The 22,154-nt window shown below is 47.5% G+C and overlaps 1 protein-coding gene across 1 annotated transcript in view; it reads left to right on the top strand.

Annotated features, from left to right (window-relative positions):
- The first annotated feature begins 379 nt into the window (after positions 1–379).
- The window catches only part of CACHD1 (cache domain containing 1), a 106,197-nt gene continuing 84,422 nt past the window's right edge, over positions 380–22,154 (top strand). The window contains exon 1 of the mRNA XM_048945501.1: positions 380–834. Within this exon, the coding sequence (XP_048801458.1) occupies positions 631–834 (204 nt within the window). The 5' untranslated portion in view covers positions 380–630. The remainder of the gene's footprint in view (positions 835–22,154) is intronic.

Raw genomic sequence — 22,154 nt, 5'->3', positions numbered from 1 at the left:
CCTCGAGGCTTTGACACGAGGCGAGGTGAGGCCCGCAGGGCTGGCGCTCGGCCTCAGGGTGCCGGAGGGGAGGAGGCGGGTCTTCGGAGGGGAAAACTCTGATTTAAAAAAAGGAAAATCAGAAGTCAATACAAACGCGCGTGCAGATGTCCGTCTCGCAGCGCCGCGCGGAGCCGCGCTCGCTGTCCCGGCTCGTGCCGTGCCCAGCTCGCTCCGATTCCGTTCCGCTCCGCGGGCTCCTCGAGCGGGCGGCAGCGGGGGGCGGCGGCCGCGGGGAGGGGAGGGGACGGGACGGAACGGGACGGGACGGGAGGAGGGGTCCGGCCCCGCGCTGCCCCCGCCCGCAGCGCGCGACTCCAGACGCCTCCTTCGCCTCGCCTCTCCCTGCCGCGGCTCCGCTCCCGGCCCCGCCGCTCCCGCTCCTCCTCCGCTCCGCACTTTGCGTCTCTCCGCCGCCGCTCTCAGTCCCCGCAGCCGGGCGCGGGGCGCAGCGCTCTCGGAGCCGCCGTCCCCCGCATGGCGGCCGCCCCGCGGCCCTAGCCGAGCCCCAGCCGGGGCGGGAGCGGCGTCGCGGAGCGGAGCTGAGCTGAGCGGGGGAAGCGGCGCCCTCGGCTCTCCCGCGGCGGCAGCATGGCGCGGGGCGGAGGGAGGCTGGAGGCCGCCGCTCGGGGCCGCCGCCCGCGGGGCCGGGGAGCGCTGGGCCTCCTGTGCCTGGCAGCGCTGTGCGGGCTGGGCGCCGCCGAGGCGGAGTTCTCCATCCTGGAGGAAGCGCAAGTTCTGGCCACGCAGATGAGGAAGCTCGCCACCGAGGAGCTGGGGGTCGTCACCATGCAGGTACGGCCCGGCCGCCTCTCCCCGCTCCCGCCCGCCTGGATCGCCCTGCCTCCTCTCTCCGGGTTTTGCCCTTCCTTTCTTTTTTCCTTCCCCCCCCCCCTTCCTCCTCACCCCCCCCTTTCCCTAACCCCCCCCCCCCCCCCCCCCGGTTCTTCTCTTCTTTGCAAACTTTCCCTCCCTTTGTGCCGGCCCGGCGCTGTGTGCCGCCATCCCGGTGCCCGCGCGGCACAAAGAGCTCAGCCTCCCTTTCCCCCCCCCGGCCATCCCGCCCCGAGCCCCGCTCGCAGGTGGGGACGGAGGGGGGCTCTGGAAAAGGAACCGTCGCTGGCAAATGCGGCTTTAAAAGCTCCGAGCCGAAAGGGCGATGAGCAGCGGGGGTCTCTGCCCAAATGGCCTTTGATCTCCTCCGAGCCGGCTCCGTTCTGTCACCTCGAGGCAGCGGCGTGTCGCGCTGTCCGGGCAGCGCCGTGCTGCCTCGTGTCCTCGATGCTGAGAAGACGCGAATGCGAATGATTCCGCTCGCAAGGTGGATTATTGCTATGCCGGGTGCAGGAAAGTCACTTTTCCCCGCGCCGTGTGTGCATATGTGTGTGTTTCTCCGTTATAACGTGCCGGTGGGGTCTCTGCTCAGTGCGGATTAAGTCAGGGTAATTGTATCGCTGAATCTGCTTCGGGTGCATTCAGAAAACAAAACAAACCCAACCAACTGAACAAAGAAAATCACAACCCCCCGAACTTGATCAGGGTCGTGGCTGACACATGTTGGCTGGACGGGGCTCTGAGCACCTGATGGAGCTGTAGGTGTCCCTGTTCATTGCAGAGAGTGGGACCAGATGGCCTTTAAAGCTCCCTTCCATCTCAAACGATTCTGTGGTTCGCTGTTGTCTTATTCGAGGCAGCTTTGCAGACAGGCACAAGGTTACCTCCCTGCAATACTCCAGTGAACCTTCCTCCTGGGGATGGTGCTGGTTGCAGCCATCTGGGTGCCAGTGCACAGGGATGCACGTAATGTGAAAGCACCGTGTTTACCATCAGTTGGATTTTTAAAGCCCCAAAGTAATTGAATGCGGTGAGACCGGTAGTTAAACTCTGAAAACCCTTTTCATACTGAGCTCTATTTTTATATGCTTAATATTTTGGCTGCCTTAACTCCCATCAAACTAATGCTCAGCCTGTGCTTTCCTCTCCCCTGTAACATTATTACAGCTGTTTAAGATTAAAACCCAATGAAAATGAACCGCCCCTGATTTTTGAAGCTGCTTTGCTGACCTCCTACAGTAGAACAAAAAAATGTTATGACATGTGTCACTGCAGCTTGTGGTTCGTGCTTGATTTTAGGGTTGAAGTTGCCCAAACCTGCCCAGACTGGTGCAGTTACCACTCTCTGCCTGTGCAGAGCTATGGAGAGCGTGGTGCTGTGGGACCATCGCCTGGTGCAAGCAGGTGCTGAGGGATAAGAGGGGGATTTTGGGGAAATTGAGAGCACTTTTGTGCTTTAGTTGGCTATAAACCTATGGGCATTGCCCTGGTTTTGAGGCGATGTGGAGGTAGGTCCAAAATCAGGAGGGACTGGTGAGAGTACAGAGGTGGGGGATGCCAGCGGCTATGATGAGCGGGTGGATGTTGGAACCATCAGAATTAGGAGATGGAATGAGTGTAGATGGCTTTGAGAGGAGGGAGGCAGGTGTCTGTGGGTTAACACTTGTCATCTGGAGCTCTGTTTAGTTTTGTGAATTGCAGAGGAGGAAGCACCAGGACCGAATGCTCCTCTTGCACACTGCTTTCGTGCTCCGGTCCTGCTCAGCTCAGCTCCTATCTTATGTTCTGGTGGTGGGCAGGAGGTGGTGTCACCTTCACTGAAATGGGGCGGAACTGTAGGAGAGAGTTCTGAGCACGGGTGGGTCTGGGTTAGAGGTGGGGAGGAGGCATCCAATGAGGGATGGAGCAGGTGGAAGTGATTGCTTACATAGAGGGAAGGTGAGGGGCTGGTTTGGGTGTGCTTGAGTCATATGCTCTGGAAACAGAGAAAACTGGAGACAGAGCTTCCATGAAGGAACATGAGGTGGAGCTTCCAGAGCAGATATTAGAGGAGTGAGTGGAAGAGGTAGGAGGAGAACCCCCAAATGTCTGAGCCTTAAATGCCTGTGCAGAGGAGCGGGGTGTAATGGGTTTGGAATTGGGGGACAAACAATACGTTGGGTTTCTGCTGGAGCAGCCATCAGTCTGCAAACAAGATCCATCTCATCTGTGCAGCATCTACTTCCTGCAACATGTTCTTCTTCTGCCAGTATTTCACACAGTTAGCACAGCAGTAAGACGAGCTGAGTGTCTTTAAGCTAATTGCATTGCTTTCCATAGTTGGGAGAAGTGAGGTGTGTGTTCATCTGCACTGTAACACAGGCTGAAGCTACAGGAGGAATGGGGATGGGAGATTCCTGATGCCAGCATCGCTCTGACCGTTGTTTTTGGCACTCACATCACAGCTCTCTATTTATAGACACGTGCATGAGTGTGTAGTTTGATGCTGTATCTGACTCCTGCTTTTAAGTAGTGCTTTCTTTTCTCATACCTGCAAGTACTCCAAGTTCATATATAAACTTATTCCTTTCGTGGTGCTGCATGGAGCAGCTAGAATAGTGTAAGATGGGGGACAGCTTGTGGGATGCATCGTCGGCTGAGTGTGCTGCACACAAGGTATGTACCCAGAGACAGCACCCGTGTGCCACTGCTTCCTGCTGTGTGCTGGAATTCACAGCACAGCACTTAATTGCTGTGAGCACTTAAGTTGGAATCCATCTATAGTCTGACTTCCTATATTGCACCAATTAATTGTTCCTGCTCTGATGGTTCTGCAAAAATTGAGGTTGATGGCAGTGCTGTAGCTGAACATCACGTGTTGTGGTGCGAGTGGTGCGTGTGCATGTATGCCCACCTTTCTGTGTTTGATCAGGGTGATCTGCTTGAGTTTCTCCCCAAAGTTCATCAGCATCGCACCCTAATTAACCAGAAGCAGCTGCACCACTTTTATTCCTGGAGTGCGGGAGAGGAAACCTTTACTGGGCACGTGGGTAAATGAAGCGACAGCAATGCAGAAGAAATCTGCCATTTTAAGCTGCAGCATTATTGTTATAACTGCAGTAGTCCTGCACTCAAGAGGTGAAATCCAAGGGAAGAGAGTTCTTTTCTTTGTGGTGAGCTCACGTACGCTTGTTTGCCCTGTGAAGAGAACACATGCAGAGAAGCAGGGCTGGAAGCAGCAGTGGGATGCAGAACTGTGCAAGGTGACAGCAGCCCTGTGCTTATCAGGGGTATTTTAGTTTGGTGGCAGACTTCACCCTTGGAAAATGATTTGCAGTCACATCTCTGCTGGAGCCTGAGCAGCAGAACTGCCTTTTGTTATTCACTAGGCTTGGTGTGAAATAGCCTCGTGTCCTGGCTCACTGAGAGCTGGAGCCTGGGAAGCAGGAGCTCAGGTAGCAGGCTGTAGTAGGTTCTCCTGGACGGAGACATCACTCAGCAGTAATTAACAATTAAAGGGCCCTTTATACTGAAATTATAGCAAAATTGATGGTTGTTGTGACCTCATCTAACGGTGGAATTTCCCTCAGCTCCGTTACCTGGCCAACCTCTGCCTGAATTCTCCAACACGTTTGAAATTACAGAGGAGACTCGCACAACCAAAGTTCTTTTCCTTGTGAGGTGAAGGCAGAAAGAGAACAAGTAAAATATTTTGTGAGCGTTTGGTTTGTTTCTGGTATGGCTGAAGCCTCTGATGGGCGCAGGGCAAGGTGAGAACTGTTGAGTTGCGCTTTTTGGGTTGCGCAGGGCAGGGTAACATCTCCACCCACAAAGCGGGGATGCGGTGCTTTCGGGGAGAGTTGAAAGGATTAGGCAATGCTTTGAAGATGAAAAGCACTGTTAAGTGCTTCTATAACTTTCCAGCTACACACTGATGTTTCTAGCCAGATAGTAACAAAAGTTATAAGCCCAGAGGGCCTTTGAAATTTTGAAGACAGCTCTGCCACCTTCATCCTCAGCACCTCATGAAGGAAGCGGGGCTCTTCCTCACTGTGCGTTGGTTGGAGGAAATGTATTTTGGATGTGAGAAGAGCAGTTTGATGCCCACTTTTTCCCCTTGCTTCCTCGTTGTGGATTTTGTTATTTTTCTTTTAATGTTAATACTTGCTCAGATGCCATAGCAGTGCGTAAAAGCAACAAGCAGGGCAGCACATGCTTCTCCAGGTTGGCTGGCAGACATGCTGTGTTTATTTTGCTGCTAACTTGTCCAGCCATGTGTTTTGCAAGACGAGCAGATGGCACGGAACACCACCATGCTGCAGAGATGTCCTGGGGCTCAGGGGGAGGCTGACGTGCCTCCTTCCTCTGGAAAACGTGTAGGGATTTCTGGGTGATGGCAAGGAGTTACAGCCACAAGAGCTGTTTGCCCATATAATCACTTTGGAAATGAACACTGGCAGAATACAAATATATGTATGTGTAATATACATATATATTTCTAGTGGGATGCTCTTCTGGTTAGCAACAGTGGATTTACAGCCTGAAAGAGAGAAATCCCATTTCAAGCTGCACTGCAGACCAGCTCAAGTACCAGAACTGCAGTTCTCTACTCTGAAATAGGAATTTTGCATGCTTCTACCCTTCTGTCAAGGACGTTTTGCACAGAAAACTGCTTCCCTTTTGTTCTTCTTATTTTCAGGTTGTTTCAAGATTGTGGAATTGAAACACAACGGGAAAAAAAAAAACTAAGGAAGGCTGACTAATGTTTGAATAGAATTATTTTTTTCCATTTGGCAGTGGTGCTCAGTTTAGTAATAAGTACAGAGCAGAAACCAGTGGAGCATCTCATCTATCTGACTTGATGATGTCCTGGTCCAAATCCAGCTCTGACAGACACTGTGAAAGCTCAAGACTGCAGCAGTTTTTCATCCTGTTCCACTCGGATTCCTTTTTTCCAGCATGAAACATCTCAGGAAGGCAGGGAGAGGTGCAAGTGGAAGGGCAGGAGAGCAGTCGCACACAGGAGATGCAATCGGAATGTTTAATTCGGCTTTGAGCCGCTCCTTCAAAGCGCTGAGGCATCGTCAGTGGTGTAAGCTGTGCTGCATTTGCTTTTGTGCTTTGCAGACTGACATTTTGCTTCAAACAGGGGGAACGCAGCTGTCCTGTGCAGATAAAAGGTGCTGGATGCAGCATGGCAAGGTGGGCTGGTAGATAATGAGCTGTTCCCTGCTGAGGGAGCCTGCGTGGGGACAGGGCTCTCATTGGCATGAAGGCATCCAGGTAAGCCACGAAGCACTGGGGCTCTCGCAGCCGTGCCAGGGCTGATAACGTGTGTTAAGATGGCAGGGAGGTCAATTCAGTGTGTGTTAGCCAGCTTCTTTCTTTGCTTCATTCAGCAGAGGAGAGGTCGGTGCCTGATGGTTGTAGTGCAGCAGGATCTCCAACACTTAGTATTTTCATCAATTATCAGTGAAGAGATTGGCCAAAAAGAAAAAGAAATCAGAACCTTATCAGTTCTGCACATTGGTGTGGAAGTGCCCAGCTGAAGGGGGTGTCCTCCATTCCCTATTTCCTTTGCCACACCATAGCTGGAGCTGCTGTGGCTGTGACAGCAGGCTGGTGGGCTGGCAGCCTGCTGCATTTGGGAGCTCATAACAGCTGGGAGAACATCCTGGTGGTGATGGGGTTGTGTGTGGTTGGGTAGGAGAATGATCACTTCTGGGTTTTTCTTTTTTTCTAAACATGGCTAATAGAAGTTACACATTTAAGTAACTTACTTGATGTGTCGGTTTTGTGTCTGCATGTCAGAGATTCCAGCAGTTCTAGCTAGTTGCTATTCTACCCCTTCTTGTTCAGTAGGATTAATACAGAATAAAACTGTGAGATTATGAACTACAGAGCATCATAAAAAGCAGTGTTCTGCTGTCAGTGCTTCCCTGTAGCTTTTTCTTGTCACGTAACGTGTGGTGTTAATGGACTCTGTAAGGGTGCTCTCTTTCCCATGGAAAACTGAATTTAATAATATTGATATTTATCCAGTGGCTGTTATGAGATGTGACTTGTAGCACAAACTAGAGAATGTGCCGAGGCATGGCTGGAATCCTGTGTTATGTGAATTCCAATCTGCTCCACGTTTCTGTAAGGTGCTGTTCTGCCTGTGGATTTTTAAAGGAAATCTGAGCTGATTTTGAAACAATGGTGTCACAAATCAATAACAGCCATTCCTGATGCCATAAAAGGTTTTACCGGCACCGCTTTTATCAGCTGTGGGTAAGGTCTCTGTAGAGACTCCCAAGCGATTTTGCAAAAGTCTATTTGCACATTTCCAATCGTTAGTTAAAACAAACTATTACATCTCCTTTTGCCAGCTTCTCAGCCAGAAGCAGCTGATAAAACCAACTTTTCACTGCTGTCATTTCCCTTTGAATGCACTGTTCTGCTCAGCTTTGACTGTGTGGTTCGAGGCTGTGGCCTCTCTGCTGGCAGGGAGAAAAGCCACCCCACGCTGCTGAGAAAAGCTGTGATGTGACTCTGGGCAGTTGTGTTGGGCTGTCTGGTGAGCACCTGGTCCATTTTGGCCCTCTTCTGCACATACTGCTGCGATGCAACAGGCATGGCTTCAAGCTACGGCAGGGGAGATTCAGGCTGGACATGAGGAAGTATTACTTTTCAGAAAGGGTGGTCAGGCACTGCAATGGATGCCCAGGGAGGTGGTGGAGTCACTGACCCTGGGGGTGTTCAAGGAAAGGCTGGATGTTGTGTTGAGGGACATGGTTTAGTGGGAGCTGTTGGTAATGGGTGAACGGTTGGACTGGGTGATCTTTTAGGTCTTTTCCAACATTGGTGATTCTATGATTCTATGATTTTTGGCTATGCTAAGGGTCGTTACAGGTGGGAATAGGGCTAGGGGAAAAAGGCTCTGAAAGAGACACATCTGGCAGTTCCTGTAAAGGTGGGACTCCTCGAGGGGAGGTGGCTGTGCATTTGCTCTGGTAGGGTTACTGAAGGGTTTCTGTGCCAGTTTTGTGCATTCTAGACCAAGAATGTGTTGTAATTCTTAGATTTTATTATTTTTTAATTTTTGGGAAAGTTGTCTCTGAGCCTTCATCCCATATCAGACCCGAGGGTGTTGAGCATCCTGACAGAATGTGATGGAACCACACCAAAAGGGCCGGGTGCTTTCATCACCTCCCCATCTCCAGTTCAGCTCTTGGTTCCCTTGCTTTCCGCGAAGGAGCTATTAGAAATATTTCCTCTTGGGCTGTGCTTTCCCCTCAGAGGTAACACTGAGCACAGCCAAGGGACGTGTTTGTGATGCTGGAGCAGAGGGGAGCAGGGATGGATTCCCCACACAGCTGTATGGGGTGAGAGCTGGCTTCCCAGAGCGAGCCTGGGGTTGCCCTTCAGAGTCCTGATCCTTCAGGTGCTGTGATTGTGGGAAGCTGCCAAGGAAAGCGTAGGTAAATTACTGCATTGAAAAGTTTTGTTAGATGGTGGCATTTTAAAGTTATTTTCTAGCATTTAGAGGCTTCTGAGATCTGCTTTGCCTTTTGTTTGTTGGAAAAGATGGGAACCCAAAACACGTGGGCTTGGAGCAGGAGGTCTTACAGCAGGCTTTCCTGTTGTGTGGATGTAGTGTTGGTACTGAAACAAAGGGTGAGTTAGTGGAGCATCTTGGCTTTAACCACATGAGCAGAAATCTCACCAGCTGGTACAGAAGAAGGTGGCTTTTGGCTCCTTTGTTTGCTTTTCCTTTTGTTCCTTGTCAGTGAGCTAGCACTTTACCAACTTCTTACACAGGTAGGTAGTGATTGGATGCGTGGAATAGTTTTCAGCTAAAAGAGGGGAGATTGAGCTGAAATGTAAGGAGAGAATAGTTTATTCAGAGGGTGATGAGGCCTCGCACTGCTGCCCAGAGCCATGGGTGCCCATCCCTGGAGGTGCCCATAGCCGTGGGTGGCCCCTGGGCTCCTGAGCTGGGGCTTGGAGCCCAAGCTGTCTGGCATTCAGGCCTTGTAGGTTATCTTCCCTTCTTTTTGTTTCCCTAGTGCCAAAGTCTTAGGGGGTGTCTGGCTTTTGATTTTGGAAACCTAAATGCTGTTTGGAGGAAAAAGCAGCAGCTGTCTTTGTGGTGAGGCATGTAAAGCAAAGGAGAAAAGGCCACTTCAGTGCATCATTGATGGCAGCCCTGGTGTGTGCTCCAGGCCCTCAGGCACAGCATCATGGACTGTATGCTCAGCAGAGGCTGTGCCAACACTTTGGAGACAGAATCTTTGTATTGTGTGAAACGTACATGGAAGATAATACATGGAGGGTGCTTATTTTAGGGGTAACACTTTCAGCAGTTTCAACAATGAAAGGGTACTGAGTTTAAACCTGCTACAGCTGCGGTGTAGGTATTCAGACACCCTTGGCAGGAGGAAGGCTGGTTGGTCAGGCATCTGTTTTTAAACAGTGAATTTCAAAGTCTTTGGTCTGTGAGATTAAAATTAGCAGGCGTTATTCCTGGACACACAGCGGCCTGTGTTTTGTGTGGGGCTGTGATTTAAAGTAAGTAAATACGACACGTTTGGGAAAAGTTTCTAAATACATTGCAGTTTTCATCTTCCTCCTGCAAACATCAAGTTATTTTAGCTTTAGATCAGCTTCACCAATGTCCAGTTTGCAAGGGTGAAACTGAGGGGTTTGGGAAGCCTGCCTTCCATCCTGAGTTAAACTCAACTGCCCCAGTAGGCTCTAATTGCAACAGTTTTACTCAGCTTTTAATATTTTAGATGCTGACCTACTGATGCCATGCTGTAGTTCTGTTAAAATGCAATGTAGTAGCAGGTAGCTAGCTTAATGTGAGCCACCAGTTACTGATTTCTCTTTGGTAAGAGATCAAACCAAATGAATTGTAAAATGCTTTTTCACCACGTTGTCACATAAATGTTATTTTGCCCCCCTTCTCGTATTTATGTGATTGGTGAATTGTTAACAGGAGTCTGGCCATTGCAACCTCAGACTTTCAAATGCTTCTTTCTCACATGTCCAAGAGTAAAATATCAGCCTCCAAAAGTGAAGGAGAAGCAACATCAATTAGCACAGCTTTCAGTGTTGGAAAAGGAGGATTTCTTTGCAAGGAGCAGAGGTGCAGAGCTGTTTTGAGAGGAGAAGGGAAGATGCAGAGGCAGAGCCTGCAAGAAACAAATGCATGCAGTGGGAGTGTGTGTTCGAGAGGTGCAGCCTGCTGCATTGTTCTTTGCTTCAAATGTGTCATCTGAATGATTTATTGCAACTTGAAAATGCATGCTATGAGTGAAAAGAATAACCAACTAGGATGAGATAATACAGCCATTACAGATTCTAGCGGAGGAGCTGCATTGTTTTGGGTTTCTTTGAAAATGTAATAGGAGCTGATGCCACCTCTGAGCCGAGTTATCATAGAATCACAGAATGGCCTGGGTTGCAAAGGAGCACAATGCTCATCTGGTTCCAACCCCCTGCTGTGTGCAGGGTCACCAACCAGCAGACCAGGCTGCCCAGAGCCACATCCAGCCTGAGTTACATGGGAGCAGCTGGGCTTAGTAGTGCGTGGTGTGTAGCTGGGGCTCATTCAGGCTCTTGGCTGATTCTTATTAATCCATGTTTTGGTAGTTTTGATACCAAAAATATGAGTTCTTGTGAGTCCATGGCCTCAGGAGACAAACTTTGACCAGTATGGAAGTGTAGGTGATGAGTTGTGTTCCCACAGCACTGTGCTTGTTAGCACTGAAGGTGCAGCAGGGCTGGATGTCTGCTGCCTTCCAGCAGGTGCGTGGATGGACAGAGCTGCTCTAGCAGGACCAGGGAAAACGTGGCTGAAATGGATCCCTGGTGGTGTGCACCTGATGGGAGGTTTCCCTGCAGGGCTGACAGGGAGCTGGACTGATGCCTGGGGCTGCAAATCTACAGACCCAAAGGTCTGCACTGCGCTGTCTGTGTGACAAAAGGCAGCGATTTCACAGCACTCCACTCCATCCCTGTGTCTATAATGAGGAATAGGACTACATTTTTTTGCTGCTGCTGCAAGGAGATGATGTTTGGTTTTAAAAACAGCTGTGTTCACAGTCTGTTTGGGAGTCCTGCTCTGAAATTAAGGTTAGAGCCAGTCTGATTGCCTGCATGTCCCAAAATATATTACAAATATTAAAATCTTGTTATAGTAAGTCTGCGGGCTGGTGGTGTGGCTGGCTGCAGATCAGCAAAGGCTGGCATGTGAAGCTGGAAGGGAGCCATAGCCACGCTGGTGGAAACTGTCAACTTGTGGCGTTGCTTTGATGCAGGAAATAAAAAAGATGTGTTCTTTCCTTTTCCTCTTTTGGCTGACCAAAAAAAAAAAAGAGTTTGCATTTTCCCAGGGCTGGCAGGAATGTGATTCTACCTGACTGAGTGATTCAGATTCCTGGGAGAGTCTGAGCCCCTGTGAGCAAAGGAAGGGGAGAAAAAGATAGGAAGGGAAATATAATGGAGAAGGTAGATCAAATAGCTGTTAACTGCTCTGGTTTTGGTGAGAACAGGCGCAAACACTGAGGAACAAGTGGCATCTCACCAGTTCATCTGGAACAGCCAGGGAGAGCAGCGACCGCATCAGACTTCTTTTGCAGCTTCCCGGTGGCAGTGAGATGATGCTGTGGATCTTCCACAAAGCCAGTCCTGCATGGCAGGCTGGGCTGGGCCAGGTATTTTGGCTGTGCCTCTCCAGGATGGGGCACTGGCAGCTGCAAGTGGAAACCCAGAGGGGTCTTGGGATGATGAGAAGTGACTGGAGCAGGGCAGGAGACCCCAACAACTGCAGTCTTTTCCGCTGTGCCTGGTGGTACAGGTCAGTGAGAAGTTGGTAAAGCATTTCAGGTGGGAGGCAGGGTCTACATAGGTGACTTTTAGCCTGGGAGATCTCAGTGCTCCCTCAGTTTGAGTGATGTGAGTTGGGGTTTTGTGTGACACACCTGTAACCCCAAGGAGGCAGAGGGTGCTGCTGTCCTCAGAGCATCGCGTTTTGTGCAGGTAAGGCCTTGGGACCTGACTCATCTGGCTCATTTCCTATCTAAATGGCACTGAATGCAGTGGGATCGTGGCTGGAGGTGTCCATGTGTCACCAAATAAAGAAATGAAAGCATTAAAGCTCACCAAGTACAGCTCTGGCTGTCGCTTGCAGCTACCAGCCCTATTTGAGTAATACTACAGAGGAGTTACGAAGCGTTCCCAGCTACTCATTTAAAACCCCAATTTCCTGGTAATAAACTTAAAAATCTTATTGTGCAGCTGAGTTAGTGACTGAGTCTTCACTTTATAATCTCTTTATAAAAATGTATGCACATTAACAGGACGTATTTAATAGACACACTGCCTGGATGAAAGGGCGCTTTGTGGAAGGAGGCTTTTGTGCATTTTTGGATCTCTCAGCAATTCCTGCAGAGCTTCCCAAGTCTGGCTGACACAGAATGGCAGAGGAAAAGACCTTCTCACTTTCAGCTTGAATGGAGAATAATGGGGAGCGAGAGGGAAGGGGGAGGAACCCCGGCTCGGCAATGCAGAGGTGATTGGTATTGGCACTCATGAGCCGAGCATTTCACACTTTCAGTCCTTCCTACCCCCAGCTGGGGCTTTGCATTTGCAATGAGCTCGCTGCTCTCCTGCCAGTAAAAGTGGGTCTGAGTCAACAGCAGCTTCCCAGCCCAAGGAAACTGAGACAACTTTTCCCAGTCCAGGTAGTCCCTTTTTTCTTTTTTAAGTCCAAGAATTCCAAGTTTCATCTGTAGTGGCCTTTTCACCAGAACAGCATTTGATTGTATTTTTTTTAGTTGAGACCCAATGTTGTCTTTCATCTTCTATTTAATCCATCAGCTGGATTTTGGTATTTTTCATATCCATGGCGTACCACTGATTCTTGGCAAGGGAATGGTTTTCTTTCACAAAAAAATGAGGTTGTGAGCTCACAGGTCCCTTCAGTTTGACCTTGCAAATGTCTTCATGAGAGCAAGAACCTAGTGGGCACAGTATTAACTTTCCACTTTCATTCATGAACTAGAGTAACTTTTCACACATCAGCATTGGTCCAACTTCATATCATTTTTCTCTTCTTTTAAAGTCAGCCCTGCCTGTCACATTCCTGGAGTTCACTAACCCCTCTCTGGTCTCATCCAGCCTCTGTGTGTCTGCTGATACATCAGTGCATCTATGTTCACTTCTTGTGGCTGCCATGATGTCTTAGTGAGTTTTCATCCATGTCTTCCATGTGAACTCACAATAGGGTGACAGATTCTGAGCAGTCCCAAAAAATCATCACGAAAGGGCAGAATTAGGTCAGTGTCTGGCTTGAGCCAAGGGTCTGCAGTTGTTCCAAGGCACAGAGTAGTTATGACATGGCTGGCAGAAGTCTGGGATGCACTGAGGTAATGCAAGGAAGCTTGAAGGCATTAAACCAAAAAATGTTGCAGGAGGGGCATACATAGCCAAAATGAATGTAAATCCAGAGGTGTGGGTGCAGTGAACTGGGCTCTCTCCGTGTTCCTGGGTAACATAAAGGGTATCTCTCAGGATAAGGAGGCATTCAAGGCCAGGCTGGATGTGGCTCTGGGCAGCCTGGTCTGCTGGTTGGTGACCCTGCACACAGCAGAGGGTTGGAACTGGATGAGCATTGTGAGCCTTTTTAACCCAGGCCATTCTGTGACTCACAGAACTTACAGGGTGATAGCAAGCCTCCATACAGTTATCCAATACACCCCTGTCCTCATTGCTTAGTGGAATATTGAAGAGTCCCACTGTTTGCTGAGGTTGTACTGTGAAAAATAATGAGCACACAGGTTCTGAAACTTCTCATTTTTCATTAATGCCTTTGCATATTGAGCACAGTGGAAAGTGGGGAGGACTTTAAGTGAAGGCTTTGGTTTTCATTTACTTCAGTTTAAGGGACAGTTGGTTGAATACTGAACTAAAAATCAGGTTCCTGGTTTGTCGGGTGCTTATTTCTCACAAAGAATATGTATTTTTACAGCTACTGCATGCTTTGCAGAATGGGATAACAAATGTTCAGTATTTTGCATGAGAAAAAGCCTACTATTATTGTTATTTTATTTTTGGTGACTAAATACTGAAACAGGAAATGACCCCAGACACAGTTTCCATGACTCCCTGTCACTTGAATCCAGTTTTCAAGAAGATGAAAGGCCAAAGCAGCCTTTTGATAGCGAGCAGCTAATTGGGAGGCTGATAGAGGCAGGTTCTTTATGTGGGGAAAAAAATAAAGCAGGAAAGAAGTGGAACAGCTGTGTTTCAGTGCAGATATACAATCCCAGATAGATCTCTGCAAGGACAAGGTAATATATAACAGTGCTGTAGCGAAAGGAAAAACTGAGAAATGTTGAAAGCATAAATGTGACTTTTCTCTGGGGAGGAGAGGAGCTCATATTTTGAATTCTAACCTGAACCAATGGTGCTGCTAGATGATGGATTTGTGAGGTGACAATCAGAGTGTCTCTTGCTTCTTGCAAAATGTGCTGTAGGGCTCTATTTTGTTTTGTGTTGAAGCAGATTCCAAGGAAATGGTGGTGTGCTCTGTTCTCCCCTCTTCCCCTTGCTGACAATGTTCCTACCTGTGAAGCTGTGTGCCTGGCTGTGTCCTGCTCTCACTGCAGTGCAGATTTCCCTTCTCCTCCTCTGCTGCAGCACATCAGACATGTCACAGGGAACCAGCATGTGGACAAGGATCTTCTCGGAACATAGAAATATGGTGGTGATAGCTGGGATTTGATCAGAGTGCTAACAGATGTCATCCCAGCATGGACAATAACCTTCCTGTTACTAATTGGTGCCCAGCATCTATTCTTGGCTCGAGGGATGAGGTGGAAGGAATCCTCACAAGCAGTGAACGAAAGCAAGGTGTGAGGCAGTGTTTGCTTCTGCCGGAGCATCTTTATGTGTAATGCTGTTTTCTCTCCCTTCAATAGTAGCCATTGTAGGCATTTTTGTTTTTCAAACTCTGTGAAATTGCCCTATCCAGATAACAAAGTGAGAGGTGAGGTTTAAATCCCTCAACTCCAGACCAGCACTAGCCTGGGTTTTCACGAGTGCTTTCATGGCTTTCTTCTTCAGGAGGTGTTTTCCTGTCCATGTGGAGAAGCCAGTTGCCTTATCTAATCCATTTCTTGCTGCTCTGCGGGGGTTACCCTTATTTTCCCATGAAGTTTTGAATACCTGGAAGGTAAAATTGTTGAAGGAGTGTTTTGAGGACCTGTCTTGGCCCTTGCCGGTCCTGTAAATGTTTCCAGCTATTTCCACGCATTGTTTTGTCCTTCTGAAATATTTTCATGCAGATTACGCCATCTAGGTTGACACACTTGAAACGAAGGGAAACAGTCTGCTTTTATCTCACGGGTATCAAAGTGAGCCTTATTTGAATGCAGGAGATTAGGATCTCAGCAATGAAAGCTATCTCATCCAACCAGTTGCTGCTCTTTCACAAAGCCTTGAAGAGTTGGTGAGCCTAACAATCTGCTGCAATGGCTAACTGGGAGAGGAGGTGGGTCTGGGGGGAACTTGGCACAGCTCTGTTGAAGTAGAGCCTTTGGCTTCTCTGCCTTGCTTTCATAACCTCTGAAATGGTGAGGATTGCTGTCTGAAACTGCTGCTTTAATGTCAGTGCAGGCCTCCAAAACCAGCTTTCTTGCTAGCGCTGGGCAGCTCCTCTGCCTTCTCCTGTGAAGATTTTATTAGGCAACAGCTGTGGTCGTGCTGCCTGAATATATGCCAGTTTTTCTCTTCAGACAGAGCCTCCGGGACTGCTCGTTAGCTGCCTGCCTGTCTGCAAGAGAGGAGAATGTAAAATGAATACAGGAGGAGCTTGCTGCGATCTGACACGGTGGGAGTGCAGGTGGGCTGGAGCAAGCTAATGGCTGCAATGGGCCTGGGGGGCTTCCAGCAGCTCCCTTCGCTGACAGAGCTGTCAGGGTTGTGTTTTGTCTCAGATCTGTGGGCAGTGTTTGGTGAGGATTTTGAGAAATGGACACTTGTGCCCAAGCTTGAAACTGAAGGATGTTTATTTATGAGTGCAGCACGGAGGATGGCTTTGTTCCTGCAGTGCTGAGAGTGGCATTTCCCAGTCACAGTGCTTGCAGCAGAAGTTTTGGTGCACTTAGAAACTGTAAAATCCATTCTTCTGCCCGTGTCATCCCATTACATGTGCAATGTGAGAGGCTGAAATAAAACGCAGTCAATCTGCAGATGTGCTGTGACCGTTCTGTGGTCACTCTCCCTGCCCCTTTCCTGCAACAAAGCTAGTTTCACTTGAGAGTGAATAAAAACAGCCTGAAAACGAAAAGTGTTAGCAATGTATCCCAGAAGAAGCAATTTTATTATCATTTTGAAACTTGATGGTAAGAAAAACAGGTTTTTCAAACAGATACTGTTGTTGGAGCCCTGTCAAAATGCATTTATTTTCATGTGTACTGTTCTGGGAAGGAGTTAACAAGCAGGAAAGAGGGAATCTTTCTGCATCTCTTTCAAACATTTCTCTTTGGGACACGCATAACAAGAACTGTTTTTTGGACCTGCCTGTCTGAAACTGCTCAGTAGGCTGTAAAGCAGATCAGGGAATAGGCAACAAACAAACAAACAAACAAAAAAATAGGAATCCAGGTCTCCTTTTCACCAGTACTGCTTTACACAGTGGTGCAAATGCTTCTAGGGGCTTGCAAGTGGGATGTATTTCCATTTCAAGTATCTTGTATGCTTCCAACGAAGTGCAAAGCAACAAGTAAATGAGCATCAGACTCTAAAAGCGCTTGACTGGCTTTGTGTTGCATCAGCTGTGCCTCTTCCACACGCTGGCAATGACTGTTTCCAGCAGTTGTCCTGCTTGCATCATGCAGGGTGGTAATTCTGGGATAGCTGAGGGTGACTGTGCCCTGCAGAAGCACAGGGCTGGTGTGGTTTGCTCATGTCTGTCTGCATGGAGCTGCGCCCTTTGAGGTCCAGAATAATTGTCTGTAAAACTTCCAGGTGAAAAGGCTGGTGAGGATTGTATTCCAGTCTCCAAGAATTCACCCTTTGGAGGCTTGTTCTTGTTTGCTTTGGTATGAGAGGTACGTGGAGAGGCAGTGGCTGCTTGCCCTGGTTCAGCTGTTGGGGTTGAACCTCAGGGGTGAGCACTGAGCAGATCTGGGCACGTGAAGGTACCATGTGTCCAGTAATAAACTAGATGGAGAGCTGTTATTCAGCAGCTTGCATTCATGCAGCAGAAATTGGAGGGTTTGCCTATTAGTGTTTAATACCCAAAGAGATGTGCAGGGACCCTTAAGGCTGATAGCAGCAATTTGGTGCTAGCCAGGCTGTCGGAGGATGTGTCATAATACAAGGGTGGAAAAAACCTTCAGTGCTGAACAGCATCTGTGCATCCCAGGGGTGCCCTACTTTGCACAGGGGGCATGCAGAGCTCTTCACAGCACTGTTTGGCTTATGCATCGTTCCCCAAACTGTAAAGTCTTTGTGCTATCTGTTGCTTTCCATGCTCAGTTTGCCTTTGGCAGATGCTTGGCATAGTCCTGCCCTGTGCTCACAAGGGGACTTGTGATGTGAGCAGAGCCTCGGAGACCTCGTTGGCTGTTGGATCTTGCAGGGTTGGGTTTTGTTGTTACTTTGAGCGTTTGTTCCCCACTGTACGCTTTCCTGTTCTGCCTTGGTGCCTGGACCAGACTTGCCAAACCCCTGAAGTAGTGCTGACTTTGGTAGTTGAGAATTCAGTGGCACGTGCTGGAGAAACTGATCATCTTATGTCCTTCAGGTGTTCAGAACAAGAAACACTTGGAAAAAACTCATTCTGGCATTCCTGTCCCGAGTTTCTTCTGTGTATTCGATGGTTTGTTTGCTTTTTGTTTTCATATGAATCTCTGTGAGACTGGTACTGAAATTCCTCTTATAAAATTACAGCCTGGAGTAGGGGGATTACATCTGGATTTACCTCTGAATACAATTAGATTAAAAATGGCCGCTTCTCCTTGCAAATAATAAAGATGCAGTGGATCTTTCATGTTACAGTCACTTTATCACTGCTTTGCTGTAGGCTGCATTTTGCACCAGCAGAGCTAAACCAGAAGGAACTCTGATAGCATCTGGGGGACCAAGCAAGGAGGATTTTGGAGTACTGCATGGCCAAGAGTTGGGAAGGGCAGGGAGAAAGCACACTGTTACTTTGGGTTTGGACAAAAGGGCCTTAAGACTGGTATCACTTCAGAATCAAGCCAGCAAGCCTTCCCAAGCGCTGCAGAGGCAGTAATAAAATAAAGCAATAACACAGGGCACCATCTGGAAATTACTCCTTCCTTCATTCTCCCTATTGCTGATCTAATTAAGAAAAAAATAACCCTCCTTGTAATTGTTATATTTTGTCATGCAAATGTGTTGTAGACTTGGATTGTAGAGGCTTTGGACCTGCCTTTGAACAACAACACCTCCATGTCCTCACTGCTGTAGTTGAATAGAGAAGGAGTTTGCAGCAAGACATCAGCTTTTCAGGTGGCTTTCATATGAATAATGGCTTGTGGCTGTGAATAGGTGGAAATTGGATGCAAATAAATGAAAAAATGCTGAATTAACATGAACAACTGTTTTTTGGTTTTTTTTTTCCCTCAAGAAGATCAGCTTGTCCAATAAATGATGCTTTCTGTAACTTTCTGGCTGCCAAATACTGACAGCAGGGCAGCAGTAACTGTTTGACATCCAGGAATACTCATTCTGTGGGCAACGTTAATCTGGTTCAGTTCTGTCAATACTCAGAGCACCATTAATGCCTTTATTTCTCCTCGGTGGCTGAACTTGCTAATCGTGACCCAGAAGTGGATTACAGTTTCATTTCTGTGCGTTCAGACATACATGCAGCGGACAGATAAGCAGACAGAAAAGCAAAAGAAAGGGGATGTATTTGGGTTGCTGAGTCGGAGGCCGTCTCTATACAACCTTACATCTGTAATTCAGCTTCCAGATTGCCAGTTGGTTCTGTTAACTCTCTTGGGGAGGGAGAAAGGCACGTGTACAAATTGTCAAATGTTTTACAAGTGTTTAGACTTGCAGCTTTCAGTAAAATACTGCTTTTTTTCTAATGCAGAGACAGGTTCTCACTGATGTGGCTATTTTTGAATTTGGCTAAAACGTGCTGTAACAAATGCCAGCTTGCATTTACTGAAAATAAGCAATTTGAAGGAGAAGCTGATAGTAAACGTTACAAATTGAGAACTCTTTTGACTGGTCAGTGTTTTTTATGTGCACTGAAGCATCCTCAAAAAATTAAATATGAGTCATTGAGATTTTTCCAGTTGCAAATGACTGCCCAGCAGTTCTTGATTCATCTTTGTGAAGATGACACTGTACACACCATCAGAACGAGGGCTTAGATCAGGGAGTTTGTGTCAGTGGTAACTTCTGGAGGGAATCACAGCAGGGTTTACTTAGAGCAGATGAGCAGATTTTATCTCCAGAGGCTCAAAAATAATTTTATTTAGACAAAGTTAATCAGGTGTTGAGATTTACAGAGGGGTCAAATGATTCTCTTCTCTTTTGGCGATGGAAGGGGCTGCCCAGGGAGTTGGGGAATCACTGTCCTTGGGGGTCTTGAAGGAAGGTGTGGATGTGGCACCGAGGTTCAGTGGGAAATGCTGTGGTAGGTGGGTGGTTGGGCTGGGTGATGCTGGGGGTCTTTTTCAACCTTGGGGTTCCTATGAAGCAGAAATTGTTTTAATCGCGTTCATTTACCAGGAGCAGCATAAGCATTTACGTATGGCTTGTAACCGTTTTGTGAAAAAGCAGCTTGTAAGAATATTTACAGAAGCACTGAAAAATAGTAGTCGCCTCAGCCGTTGTCTTTATGCTAACAATGTGTGCCTTTTGGATCTTAATAGGTACAGCCCAACTGTCAATGACATCAGGTCCACCATTACCCATTCCTATGGCTGTTTTGTGTTTCTTTAAGTTGATTCCTTCCCATTAAACTTCCATTCTTAGCATGGAAGTCTGTTCCCAAGTTCTGCTGTCTGCTCCGTTCCTCCCGCCCTGGCGGTGTTGTGCAATGTTGACCATAAATTGCAAGACTGTGTGGCTGTGCAGGATCCCAGCACTGTGCCTCTAGGCTTGTAGCAACCCCCTGCAGGGCTTCTCTGTGTTTTTAGGTTGGAAGACTTGAATTTGATGGGAGTCAATTCCAGATTTTCGTTCCATGCCTTGTAGCTGGGATAGTGCTGTTCTGAGTCTCCTCTGCCGTCGTCAACATCGACAGCAGCTCAAAAGTAGAGGAAGAAAGCAATGCTATCTTTAAAATCAGTAAATAAAGAAAAATCTCAGGTGTTTCTCATCATCCTGACAGCCGTTTTCATTCTCTTCTTTCCTCTTTCCTTGGCTTTGCAGCTTCTTGCATAGTGACCTTGCTGGCACATTCTCCTGTATTCCTCAATGACACCATTGGCAGTGCTGGAAGCTCAGCCTGCTCAGACATGGCTTGAATATCACATGGTTGAATATCACAGGAGATGGGGGTGATAAATGTATGGCCAGGTTGGGTATTGCTACGGTCCCTTAAAAACTTGAACTTACACTAACCACGAGGATGGAAACCTCTGCCATGGGAGGTGCACAGTGATGGTAAAACCCTGCGGCTGGAAGATGAGTGATAGGTGGGATGTATGTTTTCCTGCATCTCCAGGGCAACATTTACAAACTTCAGCAGCTAATTTATAGCATTTGTTTTCAAATATGGAAGTAATTCAGGTACTTCTCATCTCAGCGTTGCTCATCAGTACATCAGAGAAGTGTATGCTCTGATTTTTACCTTTCTTTTCATCATGTCTTGCTACCAAGTGTTTGAAAGATAAGTGCATTTGTAATAACTTCAGCAAAAATATCCTTTTAGAAGGCCAGAACATTTATTTTCACTTATTAAGTACTGTAGACTATTCCACTTGGAGTGACAAAGTTGATTTCATGTCGTGCATTTATTTTCTTTGCTTAAGATGTTAATGCTGGTTTGCGGATATTCACACAATTACTGGGAACTCTAATCTGCTGCTTTTGTTTTCTGAGTTATTTTCCATAAGCCTTTTATGCTATGTAGTCTTCTTTCCTTGGAATACGATTGATGTCAGTGGCTGTTTTGACAAGAAAAGCAAACTAACTCGTTTTTTTTTTGTTTTGAAGCCCTGCTTAAGCCCTAACAAAATGTCAGGGAGCTGTAGAAACCAATACAATAGCTACAAAAACTCATGGTGAAATGTTGAATCATGGAATGTGTTTAACTGAAATAATTGCCCCTCCGTGGATAGCACGGACCTGAATGCTGTTCACCAAACTTGAACTTCCTAATGCTCTTTTCAATGCAGAAATGGACACAGGGACAATATGCTGTAAGTCTGCTTTGGGGAGACCCAGCACAGAAGTGGAAAAGAGATGTGCCAAAGAGCCAGCCCTCTCCTATTTTTATTAGGCTGACTTCATAGTGAAAACAAAACGAAGCCACTGAAGGGCAGAATATGAGCGAGCTCCTCCTGCTTGCCCAGCATGCCTGGGCCTGGCCAGGGAGCAGATGCTCAGCTCCACACCATCCCGCTTCCCTGTGGTTCCGTTGGTGGCATCGTTCTGTTCCATCTTCTGCACATCTGTGGTCCCAGCCCTGGTGTCCTGCTTGCAGCCTGCTCAGTGTCTGAAACAACGAGGATATAAGATAAAGGACTGCGCTTTGCAAACCGTCTGGTACTTTGTGCTCCCAAAGGCTGGGTGTAGAAATTCTCATGGGATGGCTTGGCATGAAATTTGGCTCCAGTGAGATTGTGCCACAAAAGACCGAGGCAAGTCCTCCTCTTCTTCAGCACTTTCCCTCATTAAATATTGAGCTTTCTCTCCCATTTCTGGGTTGGAATCTGCTCTGCTCTTGATTAACACTGGAGTTTTTGTTTGTTGTTCTTTTTTCTTCCCTCCCCCCCCTTTCATGTAAATGATGCCTTGCTTTTTTACTTGCTTTCTTTTTTTTTTCTTTTTTTAATTAGAAGAATAAATGCTTGCATTCATGCACATATTGCTTTGAAGTGCTGCAGGAATTCAATTCACGAGCCTCTCGGTCTCAATTTTTAATTTTTCTGTGAGCAGATAACATCTAACGGCTCTGCTCTTTCCCAAAGATTGTATTTGTTTTCTGCAAGTTGCTCGACCTCCTCCTGTGCTCTGAGATAAGTTAAACACAAGGAAGAATGGTGAACCCTCGGCACTCCTGCGAGGTTTTGTTCCGTGCAGCAGTGACTCATGTT

The sequence above is a fragment of the Lagopus muta genome, chromosome 5 (genome assembly GCF_023343835.1).
Source record: "Lagopus muta isolate bLagMut1 chromosome 5, bLagMut1 primary, whole genome shotgun sequence".
NCBI classification, from domain to species: domain Eukaryota; kingdom Metazoa; phylum Chordata; class Aves; order Galliformes; family Phasianidae; genus Lagopus; species Lagopus muta.
Note: the sequence above shows the minus strand (reverse complement) of the source record. Positions and strands in the feature narration are given on the sequence as shown.